The sequence below is a fragment of the Martes martes genome (assembly GCF_963455335.1).
Source record: "Martes martes genome assembly, chromosome: 11".
Classification (NCBI taxonomy): Eukaryota; Metazoa; Chordata; class Mammalia; order Carnivora; family Mustelidae; genus Martes; species Martes martes.
The window spans coordinates 24,436,366-24,454,692 of record NC_137899.1 but is presented as its reverse complement, the minus strand read 5'-3'; the positions used below and the strand labels follow the sequence as shown (position 1 = coordinate 24,454,692).

General features: G+C 42.0%; 2 protein-coding genes across 5 annotated transcripts in view; one reads left to right on the top strand and one right to left on the bottom strand.

Annotated features, from left to right (window-relative positions):
• The window catches only part of GSAP (gamma-secretase activating protein), an 82,037-nt gene extending 80,710 nt beyond the window's left edge, over window positions 1–1,327 (top strand). For all 4 annotated transcript variants that reach the window (XR_013967621.1, XM_080817961.1, XM_080817960.1 and 1 more), the window contains 2 exons: window positions 41–140; window positions 534–1,327. Coding sequence is in view for 3 of the 4 variants with exons in the window: in XM_080817961.1 (XP_080674087.1) it covers window positions 41–140; window positions 534–625 (192 nt within the window). In the remaining variant the exon portion in view is untranslated. The remainder of the gene's footprint in view (window positions 1–40; window positions 141–533) is intronic.
• A 1,985-nt stretch (window positions 1,328–3,312) lies between these two features.
• The window catches only part of CCDC146 (coiled-coil domain containing 146), a 119,254-nt gene continuing 104,239 nt past the window's right edge, over window positions 3,313–18,327 (bottom strand). The window contains exons 14-19 of the mRNA XM_080818667.1: window positions 16,491–16,715; window positions 14,669–14,897; window positions 9,817–9,945; window positions 9,121–9,258; window positions 5,161–5,409; window positions 3,313–3,822 (exon numbers count right to left, since the gene is read on the bottom strand). Coding sequence (XP_080674793.1) covers window positions 3,619–3,822; window positions 5,161–5,409; window positions 9,121–9,258; window positions 9,817–9,945; window positions 14,669–14,897; window positions 16,491–16,715 — 1,174 coding nt within the window. The 3' untranslated portion in view covers window positions 3,313–3,618. The remainder of the gene's footprint in view (window positions 3,823–5,160; window positions 5,410–9,120; window positions 9,259–9,816; window positions 9,946–14,668; window positions 14,898–16,490; window positions 16,716–18,327) is intronic.

Here is an 18,327-nt window from a genome sequence, read left to right as displayed (position 1 = left end):
TTGGAAAATCAGCTAATAGCAGACGTGGTTTCCCTTGTAGCCCCGGAGTTCTATGATTGACAAGTCGCCAGGCAGTGTGGAGTTCCTGCCCCTGAACTACTTCATTGAAATACTGACAGATATAGAATCTTCCAGTCGAGGTAACATCACTCACCTGCCCTCGGGCTTTCCTGCTTTTTCTCTTGACACGGCTGTCCTGATTCACTCGTGTGGACCCCTTTCTTTCTGGACTACCCCTTGCTTCTAAGTAGTCCTGCTGCAGCTGGTTTTAATTAGTAGCATACAATTTCATTCCCAGAGTAAATTACCAAAAGAATTTGGTTTTAAAAGGGTTTAAGAGGTTTCAAAACCCATTCGGTTCGTGCGAATGACCTTTCTCGGGGGCTGAGGTAGAATGAATTTTAAGAACACATTTTCAGGGTAATGTGTTTTACTAAAATATCAGATAATTACGATTTCAATGAGCCGCAGGCACAATGTGATTTTAGAAGTTCCATGGCTACGTAGTAACTCTTTTCTCCTTACTTTTCCAGCTCTGTTAGCTTTTGAAGGACATGACAATGTGGATGCAAAATTTGTGGAGGAAGCAGCTCTGAAACACACCACGATGCTCTTAGGCTTGTAAAAAAGAACGTGCAGTTGTATCTGCTCCTGATGTTTCAGTCTTGCTCATGAGCTTGACTTCCCTCAAGAGTCCTTTACCAATATTTACAATTGGTAACCCAAATCAGAATACATTGTTAAGCCATCTGAATTTCAATATGGTATTCGCTCAGGCACAATGAAACTACTATACCTCATCCTGGCTTTCAAAAGCAGACAAGCAATCAAGTGGACAGGGGTGACAGAACGGTCTGAGAAGCATGACGTGTCCTCAGGGGTGACTTCGTGGCTCATCTTCCTAGTTTCTTATCTTCCTAATGACTTCATAGGCCCAAAGCGACTTTGTACTCACTTGTGCACTCTGAAATAAAATATGCTTTAAAAAATGTAGGGGACAGTGCTTAGAAGAACAAAAACTAGATGTGTCATCGAAGATAACATATGAGAAGCAGAAAAATTCGTTATGGAAGAACTGTATTTGGAAAGAGGATACTTTTCAAAGAACTAAACTGGGAACTGGGGACTTGGACTGGGTCAAATCTGGCTATGTCCAGTAATGGGTAATTTGTCCCATACAGCAGTGTGTACATAACAGTGTGAAGAGTAGGATTTGTCTTTGTGATGGTTCAGATGGAACTGTGCTGTAATATGTTGAAATTTTTTGTATTTATAAAAGTTTGATTTAGTAATACTTGACATTAAAAAAAAAAAAAGAAACACTGAAGGTTTTGGCCTGACTCTCATTTTTTGAACATTTTTTGAACACCTTTTATTCCAGCCAGGAATCATGAGCCCACGAACATGTTCTGTCTCTGAGGCCCCCAAGGACGCCCAACTAGTTCTCCCCCTTTTCTTTTTTCTTCCCCCTCTCTTTTATAGTGCTTCATTCTGATCCATAACGGTGGTCGCTTGCCTGAGTCAGCCTGTGCCCTTTGCTTTTCTCTCTTCACAGTTTCTCACAGGGAACTTGCGGAATTGTCACGATTCTGAATATCTCTAGCTAGTACAATCATTCAACTTCTTTTCTGAAATCCTACTTGTGGGGGCACCTGGGTGGCTCAGTGGGTTAAAGCCTCTGCCTTTGGCTCAGGTCATGGTCCCAGGGTCCTGGGATCGAGCCCCACATCGGGCTCTCTGCTCAGCGGCGAGCCTGCTTCCCCCCTCTCACTCTGCCTGCCTCTCTGCCTACTTGGGATCTCTCTCTGTCCAATAAATAAATAAAATCTTAAAAAAATAAAATAAAATAAAATCCTACTTGTGTTCCCAAAATTGCCCTCTCCTACAGAATTTCCCTTTTTGGTCAAATATGTAGTCGTCGCAGAGGCTCAAAATATCAGAGCCCTGTCAGCATGTTAGACTCTCTTCTCTTGAGAAGATCATATTTTTCACCCCCTACCCTTTCATACTTGCGTTGTTATGCCGTCTTTCTGAAGTCCCAGTTGTCTGACTTAACATCGAAACTGGTCCTGTCGCTCTTCTCACAGCCATTTGTTACAGGATAAGACCCAAACTCCTCCACATGCAGGGCTTCCTAAATCCCGGCCTTACACAGTTCCCCCAACATGAACGTGCTGGTCTAGCCAGGGCAGTTTTCTGGGCCTTGAACAGCTTTTGTCTTCTTATTTCTGAGCCTGGCTCAGGCTATTTCCCCCACCTGAAGTCCCTCCCCACTTACTGAAATCTTACATATGTTTAAGGGCCGGATAAACCGGTCCATCAGGCTGTGACTCCCCACCGTGCCGGCATACGGTGACCCCTTCTGTGTGCACCAGTAGCACAGGCTCTAATACTTAAACATTCATCCCTTTCTGTTAAAAAATTATATTTCCATTCTTACATCATTCCCATAGGTCTATTTTTTGGATCCCGGCAACCCGAGAGCTGTGTTAAAGTATGCAGTGTTTCTTCGTGTTAACCACACTGTTATTTATCACGGGCACTTTGCTTTTTAATAACTTTATAAAACAACCAACTTAGATTCAGGACTGACTTGGAGGCTGAGGATGAGATTAAATTTCCCTCCATTCTGGCAGGATGGGGGCTTGGAACAGATTTTGTTTCATTTAGAAAAAAAAAAAAGAAGAAGGAACGTGGTATTTCTCACTTCCAGAATTGTGACACAAAATCCATACCTGACCCCAATATGAAATATGGCGTGAACATATTAATGAGGTAAAATCAATTTTCAAATCCACTTGGGTATTTTCATACATGAGAAAATATAAAAACAGAATTAGGAAAATATACTTAGGTAAAATGCAATAAAATCAGAGTAACAAAGTAAGTGGAACTGGCCTCATTTTCCAACTCTGCTATACGCAAAGCTGTAAATGTTTTCATTGAAATTTTTAAAAATCTGGAGTCAGAACTTAATCACAGGTTTATTTGTATATGACGTTGTAAAAAAATCTAGATTCATAAGAAAGATAAATTAGGGTATAATTATTTTTGTGGCAAAAGGATTCTTTACTTGTAAAAAGAATGACCATAATATTACTTTAAGAAGGACAAGCTTCCTTACTGCTTTTTACTTGATTTACATTTACCAACATGAACTTCAAATGCAACTATTTAACAAAGTAAATTATAACCTCTGTGATACTTGGGATATTTTACTTTTCAAACAATCATTCTTTCTTTTTCAAGTGAGTGTATTGAACAGTATATGCATTTTTCTTCTTTAATAAACAAAGACCACACTGCCAATTTCTGTACTGCATTGAAAATTTATTTTTCTTTTTTTTAACTACATATTTCTGAAAGATAGTATATAAAGTGAAAAAAAGAAAAAAATACAGAAATATGCGTTGACATAACTGTAGGAAAATTCTATGTAACATCATGTAAAATGTATTTGCTGATGAGCGTGAAAGGAAGCCATGTTGTTGTCCGTTGTTGGTCGATTGTGGACACTGTATTTGTAATTTAGAGCTGCTATACTGATACTTTCCAGCTGTGCATATGAGGAAGCCTGGTTAAAGTGTCTCCTTTAGAAGCCCAGATTGGTTCACATGCTCAGATTTCAATTGGCTTTGTAACAGGTTTCCTTATGTGCCTCATATTGGCCCCCGGTTCACTGGGCTTGAAAGGAGCCAACGCGCCATATGGTTTGGGCAAAGGAAGAGTGGCCTCTGCCTCTGGGATGTAGGCATTTGGACGTGGCTCTGCAGTTGTGTAAACACCATTGGGCAGCTGGCGGTTATCTGTTACCAAGAACTCCTGCAAAGAATGATTTTTCCCTTTTAGTCTCCTGAAAATTATACTGAAGTCACTTCATACTTAGGGTCCAGCAGACACAGCTGGGTCTGAGCAGCCTTAGGCTGTGCTGGCTGATATTTTCCCAAAGGGATAGGAGGGTATGAGGGTGGAGTCACTAAACACAAACACACACACACACACACACACACACACACACTCGTCTCCTGGGAATGACCCATGTGGGTCAAGCATCATTCTGTTCCTGGGGTTTAGGTTTAACATAAACTGGTTAGCGGGTCCTAAATTCCCTGTATTCCAGCTTCAGTATCTTTCATCGAGCACTAATTATTTCCATGTTTTTGAAAAACGCTGGATTACTCATTGGTGAGCAAATGTTACAAAGGAGGAACTAAGGAGTAAAGTAGAACCAGAGGAGAGTTGTGGTCAGCAGTTTGCTTTGAGCCTCAAGGTCCTCAGGATTCTGCCTGTGCTTCTGGAGAATAGAGGAAGTTCTTACGGGATTAAGAAGAACTCTAAATAATGGAGACAGGTAAATGATAGCTGGGACACCACAGGTAAAATCTGAATGCCCTAAAAAACAGTCTTGGGCACTGTGGGGATTCCAAATCTGACCCTATTTTCAGATAGCCCTAGTACGTATTTGGAAGGCATGTGTTCCTGGGTTAGGGAGTGAATAATGATCCTTTGCAGGATATCTACTTGATAGTCTCTGAGTTGCAGGTCTCCAGGATGTAGTCTTCTTAGAAAGATGCCCAATCCCATTGTAAAAATATTAAAAGGTCATAGGAGTAGGCAAGACTTGGCACCCATCATGCAGGCACAGTCAGTGATAGACCTAGACTGAGGCCAGTGGCAGGAGAAGAAAGCTGTGATCTTGAGGCCTATGACGCAGACCAAGAGGCAGAGTCTGCAGAAGGCTGTGACACCCGGAAGATGCTGAAGGCCTTGCAGTGTGCTGTGGGGGCCCCCGATAGCCAGATATGGGAGAATAAGGTGTGGTCTGAGTATGGGTACAAGGACAGAGACTAAAGACATATGGATAAAACCAGTGCCAGCTGAGCCACCGTCCTGCCAGTGGCTGAACGCCACAGAGGCCACGACGTAAGACGGTGGGGTGGGCGCTGGTGCTCAATGAGGGCTTTCTGAGAATATTATGGCACTCTGGACTATGATTTTGACTTGTCTACATCCTGTCTTAAGCAAAACTCCTTTCTAATGATTGTCAGAACTAGGTGTGTGGTAGAGTGGGAATTTTTCTTCTATTTCGGGAAGACTGAAATCCCTGAAAACGGCCCTTCCTGGCACTCTTTACCAATGCGACATGGAAGCAAAGCTTACCCGAGATTTTTCAGCGATGGCCAAGGCATACATTTCTTCATCTCGAAGTACCTTCAACCATTCTCTCTCAATGTCTTTATTGAGTGGCAGACCCTTTTCTATCCTGGAATTGCAAGAGAAGATGAAGTCTTCCTTCTCTCTGACTTCCTTTTGGAGTTCAATGGCCAGAGCTTGTTTCATGGACAGCTCAGCAACAAGAGCCATCATTTGTTCTGTAGCATCTTTGATCTTTTTCCGGTAGCCATTCATCTAGAATGAAAGTGCCCAAGGCTTGACTATATACCTTCCATGAAGAGTTAAGAAAATTGTGGGCTGAGGTCTGTCTAGGATGGTGGGGGGCATCCTTCCCTGAAGGAAGGAGAGTTTAAGGGGGAATGCAGAGAAAAATAAGAATTAGAGGAGATCTCGGAGATTAAGGCCAATACCTTGGCTGTGTGAATAAGGATAGGATGGAGAAGAAACAAATCTGTTCATCTGGTTAATAGAGTTCCAAGTGCATAGCACTGAGGGAAACAGTCCCTTTATTTTTAAGAGGTGATAAGGAGAAGGGGACAGGGTATTCTTGATGTCTAAGTTTCTGGCCTAATTTTGCCATGTTTTTAATTTATCACTCATCTAGCAGGAAAAAATCTGGTAGGACCAAAACTATATTTAAAAATTACTTGTTACTTACAGAAGATAATCAGCAGCAGTCCTGAATCTGAAATTATTTTTAATGGAAAATATCATATCTCATTGTGGTTGCATTATTGATCATAATTCCTGGGATGTATCATTATTAGGTCATAAACAAACATGAGCTGAACCTGGGGAAAATCTGGCCAGTAATTTGAAAGGAAATGTTCCTTGTTCTATGTGTATGTTTACGATTTCACATCAGCTAGTTATCATCAAAGAATTGAAAGACAGGACTAAGTGGAACATAGGCACCAAGCACAATTAAAACAATGTTGAGTGAAGGAAATAATTAATTCTATTCTATTTTAATCCTCCAGGCCTTTGAACCAGGGTACACCGACATATGAATATGAGCTTCCAAAAACTACACCTGATCTTGAAACACTTTCTTCTCCTAGTAGAGCATACACTGGTCTATCTGTACATTTGTGTAGAGAAATGTTGCTGCCAGTGATTTATCTTTCTCTGAAAATATAATGAATACATTGTCTCTTTAAAGGAATAAGGAAAATACATTTTAAAAACTGTTCTACACTGCATTAATTTTTAGGAAACTAAAGCTTCAATAGTGAGTCATTATCTTAAATTGCACTAATTCATCAGTTTTGGCACACTTGAATGTTGTGTGTAGTGGGTGTAACTAGCCAACCCCCTTTTCTTCTCCAAAGAAGGATGGTGTTACTCCGGGCTTCTGAGCTGCTCTGCCTTCCACTGGGATTTCCCCCCACCCCTTTTATTTAGTAGGAGAGGGATGGGGGAGAGGAAGAGTATCTTAAACAGTCTCAGTGCCCAGCATGGAAATGGGGCTCAATCTCAAAACCCTGAGATCATGACCTGAGTCAAAAATCAAGAGTTAGATGCTTAACCAACTTTTCCACCCAGGCACCCTGGGACTTCCCATTTTCTGTTCACTTGGGAGACCTGCAAGAGGAGCCATAAGCTCCCTAGGAAAGGTGAGAGACTTGAGATACGCCTTCTCATTGAGCTCGCACAAGGGATTAGGCCACTTCTCAACTACTGAATGCTTACAATTTAAACTGATATCACACCGATTTCACAGATTAGGAAACTTACTTTTAAGATCGTTTATGTATCCTCCCTAAGGTCATTCACTCGTATTGGTAAATCACAGACCTGGAATCTGAACCATTCTACCTTCTAGTCCTGCCTACTACAAAGTTTTAAATGGGCAGGGGGAAAAAAAAAAGCCAGGGAGAGAGCTGCAAAGGTGGGGAAAGGCAGGTGGGGTGGGGGAGATAAAGACGAGGCTCACTCCTAGGAATGAACCCACCCAGGCGGCAATCGCCACCATGTGAATTTCTCTAGCATTACAGTTGACTTCCGGACAGACTCTGCCAACAGCTTCCACAAGCCAGCCCTCCCTGAAAACAGACTTACCCTAAAGAAAGGAAAATTCATTTGCAAAAGGAAGGGAGGCAACATTTAAAGAAACATCGAGCATGCTAATTCAGGCAAAGTTCATGAGACTACAGAAGTCTTAACATTTCTTATTTTCTGAAGTAAAGTTGTGAATTGCACACAAGCCCCGGGACTGAGGGATCAGCTGGCCGGAGGAAGTCCTCAGAGCAGTCCTGTAAAAGCCTAATAAAGACAGCAAAGGAGACCTGAGATTCACAGTGATTTTCTGTTTCTTTAGTGTGCCAGAACTGTTTCTAGGATGGGACTGAATGTTCACTCATTTGATAAACACTTTTCTTGAGTTTAGTGCACACTAGGCACTGGCGAAATTAAGGAGAATGAGGAATGTGGGGTGCCTGAGTGGCTCAGTTGGGTAAGTGTCAGACTTCTGGTTTTGGCTCAGGTCATAATCTCCAAATCATGTGATCAGGCCCCAAGCGGGGCTCTGCACTCAGTAGGGGGTCTGCTTGAGATTCTCTCCCCTTCCCTCTGCCTCTCCCCCTATGCATGTGCGTGCGCACATACAGACACACACTCTCTCTCTCTCTTTCTCTCAAATAAATAAAATCTTAAAAAAAAAAAAAAAAGAAAAAGAATGAGGAACAGTCGCTGCTGCCAGGAGCCCACCATCACGGGTGTGGGTGTTACCTGTCTCCCGACACTAGGTGTGGACCATGTGTCCTTTCCTCTTTGCTTCTGCCCTCACAGCCTCATGTGCTCACGAGGGGAGCACACAGCAGGTTCAGTAACTATTGCTGACTCAAATCCCTCTGCTGTCACAGCAGGAGGCTCCTGGGGGCCAGAAGGCAGGTGAGGGGTGGGGGGATCCTCTCACTGCCCAGCGGTGCGAGGCCCTTCCTCCCCTCAATCACCAACCTCCTGCCTGCCGGCTGCCCCTTCCAGGGCCGCTCGAGCAGTCCTAGCCTGACCGGGTAGCTTTGATTCCAGCAGTCCTCATATTTTAAACGTATGAAATTACAACTTCTAGGCATGGGTGTCGTGTGATTGCTGTTCTCTTGTAATAGTCCCTGTCTGTTCCTGGGTCCTGGCTGAGTTCTGGATTGGGGCTGTTGTCATGTCGACTGCTGGATAAGTGAGGCCCTCTAAGCACAAGGAACTAGAAAGGCTTTAACTTGGCACATGAAATACAAGGGTAGTAATTTATTTTGAATAGGTGCCCTGTTACGTGAAACTTGTACTGTCATTGAAAAGCTTAAGTTTGGGCGCCTGGGTGGCTCAGTGGGTTAAAGCCTCTGCCTTCGGCTCAGGTCATGATCTCAGGGTCCTGGGATCGAGTCCTGCATCGGGTTCTCTGCTCAGTGGAGAGTCTGCTTCCTCCTCTCTCTCTCTCTCTCTGCCTACCTCTCTGCCTACTTGTGATCTCTGTCTGTCAAATAAATAAAATCTTAAAAAAAAAAAAAAAAGCTTAAGTTTGGGGCGCCTGGGTGGCTCAGTCGTTAAGCATCTGCCTTCGGCTCGAGTCATGATTTCAGTGTCCTGGGACTGAGCCTGCATCGGGCTCCCTGCTCAGCGGGGATCCTGCTTCTCCCTCTCCCACTCTCTCTTCTTGTATTTCCTTTCTCACTGTCTTTCTCGCTGTCGAATAAATAAATAAAACCTTTTAAAAAAAGAAAAGAAAAGCTTACATTTGCCCAGTATAAAGTGAATATTCATTCAGGGAACGAGACTGAAAACTACTTAGGATAATTTTCTCAGATTCATCTTTACATCTCAATTCTACATCTTTATGTGTCTCTAGTCACAAAGCCTAATCTCTCCAGTGCTGCTCTGGATAAATAACGGCAGTCTGTGGGAAATGAAAGGCCTGGAGGCAGAAGGGACAAGGCAGGGACTCAGGCGTACCTTCTTGGCTAAGAGCAGTGTGTCCTGCTTGTAGGCCTGCGTTTTGCTGCAGAGTCTGTCAGTGAGCCGGGACACCTGTTCATAGATGAAGTCCTTTTCCAGTAACTTCTCCTCCTTCTTGGCCAGCTGTAATTCCAGCTAGAGTTGAAAACAAATTCAATAAAAGGACAAAAAAGTCATGCAAGTCAAAAATCTTTCTTAATCAGAGCACTATTTTTTCCCCTTAATGAAGACACATTGCATTTATACAGTTGCAAGGTGGCTCTAGGAAAGTCTTTAGCACTGGGCTAGGTCAAGACTTTCCTCGCTCCAACCCCCTCCAGACGGCCCTGGGAAGGCTTCCTCTCCATGGCAGAGGGTGGCCCTCTCAGCTCCACCCAGTTTCCATGTTGCCATTCCTCTGATACGTCCCCATCGGGAAGACAAATTAATCTACTAAAGATGCCAAAATTGTTCCTTTGGGCTATGAGACAAAAGTGGGCATCTTGAAACCACTCAGGTTTTCTTTCTTTCTGGCAAGCATTAGAAACAAGCTTAGCTTTTGTTACTGGATTATGATGAAAGGACTGTATTAGTGGCTAGAAGAGCGAGGGACGGGGGATAAATCTGTCAGCATCAGATGAAACAGTACCACAGACCACAGGGAAACTGATTAACAAGGGGCTAGCAGACACTATTATAAGAAAGAATGCTTACCGCATCTAATTTTTTGATCATTTCTTCTTGGGTCATATCTTTCCCTGGAATGAAGCGGATTCTGCTCTCATCCTCAGGATTTATGAATTTTTTCTCCAGGTCTTTTATTCTGTCTGTACACTGAGAAAACTATTAAACAAAGGAGGATACATTAACTTCAAAACTAACTGTATTGCTCAGTAAATTTTAAAACTACATAGCCCAGGGTCTTCAAAGTCTTTTGGCAGGATCCATCCAGGCAAGGGTGGAAGAGAACTCCTAACATCCCATCAGCCGGGACCTTAAGTCTGCTGACCCATGGACCGTGAGGGTGATGCCCTGTAACTGTTCTCTGAAGCAAGGCAGTGAGTTCTGAGTCATCAAAGAAAGAGCTGATGACAACCAGTCCTTTGTGTCATACCTATGGGATGCTGTGTGGTTGCACAGCTCAAACTATACAGAACTGACCTCTCTTCATTTTAGGTTGTTATAGAAACCAAAGTAGACAATATACAAGGCAGACAACATATGAGACTCCAGCTTATAACCCTTTGTTGGCAATAGGATTAATGGCTTCCCAAAGAATAAAGTTCTTAATTATTAGGTCAATACAGTGTATAGGTCTGTGAGGAAACAGCCTGAACTATTTTTACCTTTTTTGCTAACTGCCTAATATAATGTTTCATATTTCAACTACACTAGTTGATTTAACAAGACTTTGAAGTAGATGAAGAAATAAGGCAGCTCCCAAGTAGGAGAGGCAGTCACACTTAGTTTCATTTTATGGGGAGAGATGTAGAACACTGTGAAAACCAAGAGTCATCGTTTTCTTTTTCTTTCTCTTTTTTAAGATTTTGTTTATTTATTTGACAGAGAGAATGAGAAAGCACAAGTAGGGGGAGCAGCAGAGGGAGAGGGAGAAGCAAGCTCCCTGCTGAGCAGGGAGCCCGATGCAGGACTCGATCCCAGGACCTTGAGATCATGACCTGAGCCGAGGGCAAACGTTTAACCACCTGAGCCACCCAGGCTCCCCCAAGATTCATCATTTTCAACTTTTCTACTGAAAAACCTGTAGAATCTGAAGCAAATCACTTATCTTCTTTAAACCTTAGTTGCCTCAACTGTCAAATGGGAAGGTAAGGCCCAGTCCAATGGGGCTGACTCATTAACTGAGAACACATCTCAAGTACTTCACAACATGTCCCAGAGTGATACGGTTAAAATTTAATCTTTAATTCATGTATTCGCCTTCTCCTCACAAAAAGAATTTAAAATAGTGACATAAATAATTTATTTTTTTCCTTTTTCTCCCTCTCAACATTGCTTAATTGCCCTTAATATGGAGTTAAAGTATACATATATACATAAACAGGCATAAGTATATAATTATTCCATTTATTATTAACAATGTTTAATGTTTCTGTTTCTTAATTAGGAAATTAAATAAGGAACAAAAATACAGTGCTTGCTTATCAAATTAGTACCTTGGTTGCTCTTATTTCCCCATGGGTCTCTGAGGAAAAACTGTTTACTTTTTCTTTTTTTAAGTTTTTATTTAAATTACAGTTAGTTAACACACACTACAATATTGGTTTCAGGTGCAGAATTTGATGACTCACACTTACATACACCAGTGCTCATCACAAGTGCCCTCCTTAATCCCCATGTTTACTTTTTTTATACAAAATAGTGTTGTGTCCTAAAATAGTTCACGTGACTTCCAAGATCCCTAAAAAGGAGCTATTATTATAAGCACCAGGAAAATATGACTCATGATAATCCTTGGATTAGACTGTTAGACAATTAAAAACTGTTTCAAACAATTGAAAAAATACAAACCTTAAGGGAATTCTGGAAATGATGCAAAAAATGGGAAGACTTTGAAAAAACAAAAACAAACCAACCACAAAACACTGCAGCTGTGACAAATAACAGGATATGACAGAAATCCAACAGGGCAAGGCAGGGTACAAAAATGATTTGCCTAAGGCTCAAAATTTTACATCATGTCCTTCAAAGGGCCCATGTAATTTGTGCTGAGTAGACAAATAATTAAATGGACTTTGAAGACTAATGGGAAACTTTCTATTCCACATTCTCAAGCTTAGAATTAACTCCGGCAGGACAGGTAACTGATGATAACGCATAACCCACATGTCTCAATTCATAGGCAGTCAGAATGGAAAAGGCTCCTATCAGGCATAAAAGTTTAAATATATTTTCCTCTTGGGTCAACTGAGTTTATATTTCACATCAGATAACTGGTTCCGTATAATGAAATGCCAAGTGCGTATATTTTAAGAACAATGAATTTTATACTGTGTAGAAGTACTGATTTGCGATTAACAAGGCTTACACAGTAGACAGAGAATTCTTCTGTTGTGGATCTTACTGAATTTAAAGTCCTTTTGTTTTGCTGGGCATCTTGATAGTTTGGTATGGGCGAAGATGGCCCTAAGGCTGTGTTTTGGGAAGGAGTTGGAAGGAGACAAATTATTCTGTAAAATCATGACAAGTGTGGAGTGCTTGGGGGACAGTCTTAGGAGGTGAGGCTGTGGAGAGGAGAAGGGGTTGAGAGGTGGAAAGACAGGCCAGGGGAATGGAGCTGGCTGAGGGTGCTGCACGGGCTAACATGCCTGGGGATGGTACCAGTGACAGGGTGGTCCTGCAGATCTTTGCAAGGCATGGATCTCTGATACTGAATTTGCAGTTCCTCACTGTTCTGTAATGTACACCTTCATGCTGTTGCCCCAAACCTTCAATCAGTTCGCAGACCAAGGTCTTGCCGGGATGGTTTTGTGTAGGTAGGCCGAGGAAGGAGCAAGTCCTGAATTCTGCACTGACCCGGCACAGAAGTGAGCCAGGCGGTGTGTGTGCTGATGAGGGGATCCCTCAAATGAGCGCCTCACTAGTCGCAGGAGTCAGAGCCACTGGAATCCTGCAGGGGATACCTTGGAGGCCTGAGGGATGCCTTGGGGTGTTCCAGCCAATCCATCTTCACTGGCTATGCTTAGGGACGAAGCGAATAGGAGAACTTAAGGCTAAAAAAACAAACACTGGAATCAGAACCTTGGCACATTTTTGCACAATGAATGATCCTATCACTGATACAGCATTCACACGTTCAAATGGCCTAAAATATATGGTGGACCCATCATCCTGTTCCTCAAAGTCATGTGAATCCCCATGACATGATTACACAGAAAACAACAACAACAACAACAAAACAAAACAGGACCCAAAACTGCCACATGAGCTAATGAAAACCATTTATTTATAAACCTTGAAAAAGACTGGATGGATCGCTTCCAGATTTTTGATAATTTTAATAGTGATTATATCTTGGGAATAGAATTTTATTTTTTTTTACATTTTTGTGTTTTTTCACAACTTCATTAACCAAACATATTTTAATTTCATCATCCAAAAAAACCTGAAAACAAACCTGACATTTTAGAAAACATGACAGGTTAAAATTTGTTCCTGCTACATTGAGGCAGTGGGGAAAAGTGTAAGCCACAAATTTTTTAGTTTTTTTCTTCTATTTTCATTAAAAAAAATACAATTATTGCATGTGAAGAAGGTAGCTTTATATTCATTATTTAAGCATATACTACGTATTTATTTAATCATGTTTAAATTGCTTGGTTTTATTCCACTTTTAAAAAGACCATGTCGGGGGATGCCTGGGTGGCTCAGTGGGTTAAAGTCTCTGCTTTCAGCTCAGGTCGGGTCTCAGGGTCCTGGGATCGAGCCCCGCATCGGGCTCTCTGCTCAGCAGGGAGCCTGCTTCCCTTCCTCTCTCTCTCTGCCTGCCTCTCTGCCTACTTGTGATCTCTGTCTGTCAAATAAATAAATAAAATCTTTAAAAAAAAAAAAAAGATCGTGTTGGGGTGCCTGGGTGGCTCAGTCATTGAGCATCATTGAGTCATTGACCTTCAGCTCAGGTCATGATCTCAAGGTCCTGGGATCGAGTCATGCATCAGGCTCCCTGCTCAGCAGGAAGCCTGCTTCTCTCTCTCTCTCTGCAGCTCCCCCTGTTTGCGTTCCCTCTCTCGCTGTCTCTCTCTCTGTCAAATAAATAAATACAAATCTTTAAAATAAAAAATAAAAAAATAAAAAGACTGTGTCAGATACCAGGCTATTAAATGACACGGAAACTACAGGGATTAACAAGGAGTCTAATTATATGCAATTGTCAATTAACAAACAACAATCTCAGCTTCAGAGGGCAGGAGTTCCAAAAATGAGAGAGCAAGACGGTCTCCAAGATCTTTCAAGCAAGCATCAGAAACATAGTTATGCTAATGGCAGTGAAAGCCTGGATTCCTTAAATTTTGAGCTATGAGGAAGCTAGAGTTGAGATGTGGGAGGGTCTGAATTCCAAGGAAGGGAGAAAATGCTTCCTGGGGTGGGGGGGGATCTGTAGCCTGGATGCCTGAGGCATAAATTCTACCCTGGAGCAGTGGATTTTTTTTATTATGTATTTATTTATTAGAGAGAGGAAGGGGGTGGGGAGGGGCAGAGGGAGAGAGAGAATCTCAAACAGACTTTCCACTGAATGTGGAGCTCCACATGGGGCTCGAGCTCACGACCTTGAAATCATGACCTGAGCTGAAATCAAGAGTCCAACGTTCAACCAACTGAGCCACCCAGATGCCCCAGAGCAGTGGCATTTTTTTTTAATTTTTTTTTTTTTTTTAGCAGTGGCCTTTTTAAAGAGGGCATCTAACTCATGAGTTTGTACAGATACCAGGTGGGGGATAGCCTAATTTATATGTAAGATCTTAATACGATCTTCAAACCAATAAAAGAGAGGGGGGAGAAATAAAGCAAATGGTCCCAGGAAGCATCTGATGAACGTTTTCCCCACCTGAATTTGGAGCACTGCTAAGTCTGCATCAAGGGCCCTCTTGGTTGGCAGTAATTTCTGGGTCACGTGAATCTGTCTTTGTTTCTCAGCAATCTTCAGTTTCAGGAACCGGATTTTTTCTTCCAGGACATGTATTTCAATTTCTCCATTTAGTTTCATCTTCTCTTGGATATTTATTTTTTCATAAAAGATGCACACTTCCTCTTCCCGTTCTATCAGCTGAACACCACTATGGCCAAAAGGAGAGGCAAAGGCTAAGAGGGTGTTGAGACCACTTTTTTATTAGTCAAGGGGATTCTCTCTGGATCTGGGAACAAAATACACACCAACATTACATAATTCCAGGAGATAAAAGAAATTTACTGTCGGCTTTCTAGTTAAACTCCACACTTTCCATTTTCCTGGGGATAGGACAGGGAGGGAGGGCTGGTTGGCTCTCGACTCTGAGCTGATCATGCAGTTGGCTGGTCGCAGTTATCTCTGCAAGTTTCAAAGGTTTTCCTAGGGTGGGAAAAAATGTCATTCCCCAGGCATGAGCAAAGTGATCCCATAATCTGATTTTCTGCAGGCCCTTCTTTTGGGGCAGACTTGCCAACCGAAGTCTGGCCAGAAGTCCCCAGGCAGGGGGCCAGGGAATGTGTCTCTGTAGTGATTCTATGTAAATTGCCAGGCCCATTAGGTTCTTTTAAAGTTGAATATTATTTGAAGCAAATTTCCCCATAAACAGGCAAAGTTCTGTCCTTTGTAATCATGCCAGGGGAAAGACCCCTCCATGTGAGGAAAATGTGGGAAAGAAACAAAGTAAGAATTTTCCAATTCCAGCCCTACAGGTCTAACCAGGGCCTGGGAACACACTGCATAAATAATTTGTTTTGTGCGAGGAGCCAAATAAGAGGACTTTTTTTTTCTTTTAATCCCAGAGAAAACACCTGCCAGTAGTTTGAAGAAGTACTGTTCTTCACACCCTGAAGTTCTTCCCACACTCTGCATACCCATTATCCCAGAGTTCATCTTTAATTGCTTTTTATCTCTTTCTCTCTCTCCTCCCCTAAAACATGTGCACACATAGTTGCATTTGTTTACCCTTAACTCTACATTTCATCTCATTTGCCATTTATTGGCTCTTCTCAGGATCCTCTCATTTCTCTTGACAACAGAAGCTAAGAGCCATGCTTTACCACCTTTTTGTCCTTTCAGGGTCCAAAGCTTCACACACAGCTTTGGATGAAACAGCCCACAATCAAAACCACAATGAAGAAACAGATCTGATACCAGAGGTAATTACTACAGGACCCTACAATTTCACATTCCAGATTTCCCGGGCACAAGCAGCTTGGGAAGACTGCTACAGCACTAATTGATTAATGACATAATTGTAGCCTGGAAGAAATAATGCTCTTCTGAGAGGTCCTATTTGCTGAGAAAATGAGCTGGGAGAATGGCTTAATAAATATCATACTAAGACCAAATCTGTCACAAAAGGGGATACAAGATCCAAAGACTTCTTTATGTCAATTATACTGAAATAACTTGATGATAACAGAGGCAATCTGAATGGAAGCCTGGGAAAGAACTTTCCTATTTAAAAGAGCAACAACTGAAACCCTATTCTTGGGTGTCTCTCTTCAAAGAACAGTTTCTTATTTTCAGGCAAACACACAGCTCACTGCCCCCCACCCCAAACACGCCCCTGCAGAAGGCTAATGAAACCTGAATGTCAAATGCCCTCCTCAAGACCCACTGTCAAGCCTCGAGAAGGGGCAACATTTCTAAATCGGATCTCTGGGTGTTTTGTTTCTCACGTTAGGTTCCTGGTTTTTACCTTTCATTTCGATGCTGAACAGCTTTCTCGTATCTCTTACGCAGCTGCACCATCTCCTCTTCAATCATTGTGATCATATTGGCAAGTCTGTCAATGTTGTTTAACTGGATTTCCTTCTTCTCCTTCATTTCCTGAAGTTTTGCTACAATCTTGCACACATCGTTTTGCATGCTTTCTCGGATAGTAACATTGTTGGCATGTTTCAGCATGCAATTTTGTAACTTTCTTTAAAAATAATGGGGAAATGGGTAAGAATATCATTTTCTTCAGTTAGTGTAAAAATAACGAAGGCTTCTGAAACTATCCAAGCAGCTCCCGCTTTAGTATGTCCCTTGAAATGACAATAGTAGGACAATAGTCCCCCCACCTTATCCACCGTTTGGCTTTCTGCAGCCTCAGGAGCGCGCAGGCATCCGTCCACCGGAAGCCAATGCTCCTCCTTCCGGCTCTTCGGAAGGTCAACAGCCGCTTAACGCTACGTCACAAACGCGCCTGCGTCCTTCACCTCACCTCCGCCGGCCGTGTAGGCGTTTTGTCACCTCACGTCATTACAAGAAGGGTGAGTACAATGCAATAAGATATACTGAGGGAGAGGGAGAGAGCCCACATTTACATAACTTTGATTACAGTATGGCGGACCCTCGAACAACACACTTTTGAACTGCCTGGGTCCACTTAAACGTGATTTTATTATTTTTTTTTATAAGTACAGCACGGTACTGTAAATGTTATTTTCTTTTTTTATGATTTTCTTAATGTTTTCTCTAGCTTACCTTATTGTAAGAATACAGTATACAATATGATAACGTAAAATATTGATTAATCGACTGTTTACGTGATTGGTAAGGTGTCTGGTCAACAATAGGTTAGTAGTAGTTAAGTGCTCTGCAGGGATTGGCACCAATAACCCCTGCGCTGTTCCAGGGTCAACTGTATGTTGCTATAACCATTCTATTTTATTAGTATTGTTAATCTCTTACTGTGCCTAATTTATAAATTAAACTTTATCATAGGTATGTAAGTATAGGGGAAAAAAAACTAGAATATACAGGGTTCAGTACTGTCTGCAGTTTCAAGCATCCACTGGGGGTCTTGGAAAGTATCCCTCACAGGTAAAGGGGACCCCTGCAGTAATATTGGTATTTGTCATACAATGCTCTTCAGAAGTTACTGTGATCTTCCCAGTTCTCAGATTCCCCACTCCCCTGGTTTAGGACATCTTTCCTTTTGTGCCCCAAGGCTTTGCTGCCCCACTCTGTCAAATCAAGAGGCTATAGTAATTCATTTACTGCTCTGTGGTCCCCATGAGGCTGCTGCCCTCTTTTGAGGGAATAGATGGTGATACCTGATAACGGCATTGGACCTAAAGTGGTCCTGACTTAATACAGCATCACAATAAATGCTGAATGAATGCATGGCCTCTATAAATAATCATCTTCTTTCATGTATGATGAGAATCTGATTAGGAAATTAGATTTTCCTACTCATACCAATCCCTTCCCCCTGTCCCTGTCCCTCCGCTGCCTCACACACAGGAACCCATTTTGTATAGCTTTATAAAAGGAAACTGGGCATGTGTTGTGATGAGCACTGGGTGTTTTACGCAACTAATGCCTCGTTGAACACTAACTACATCAAAAATTAATAATGTATTATGTGTTGGCTAACTGAATATAATTTTAAAAAAAAGGAAACTGGGCAATAATGGCTACCAGAAAAAGTTCAGGTTGTATGAACTTAGTAGATCAGGGACTAAGTATAAGTGAAAGAGTCCAACATCTTTCCACATGGTAAATAATAAATTTAATAAATAATTGCCAGATGTTTCTGAGTATGT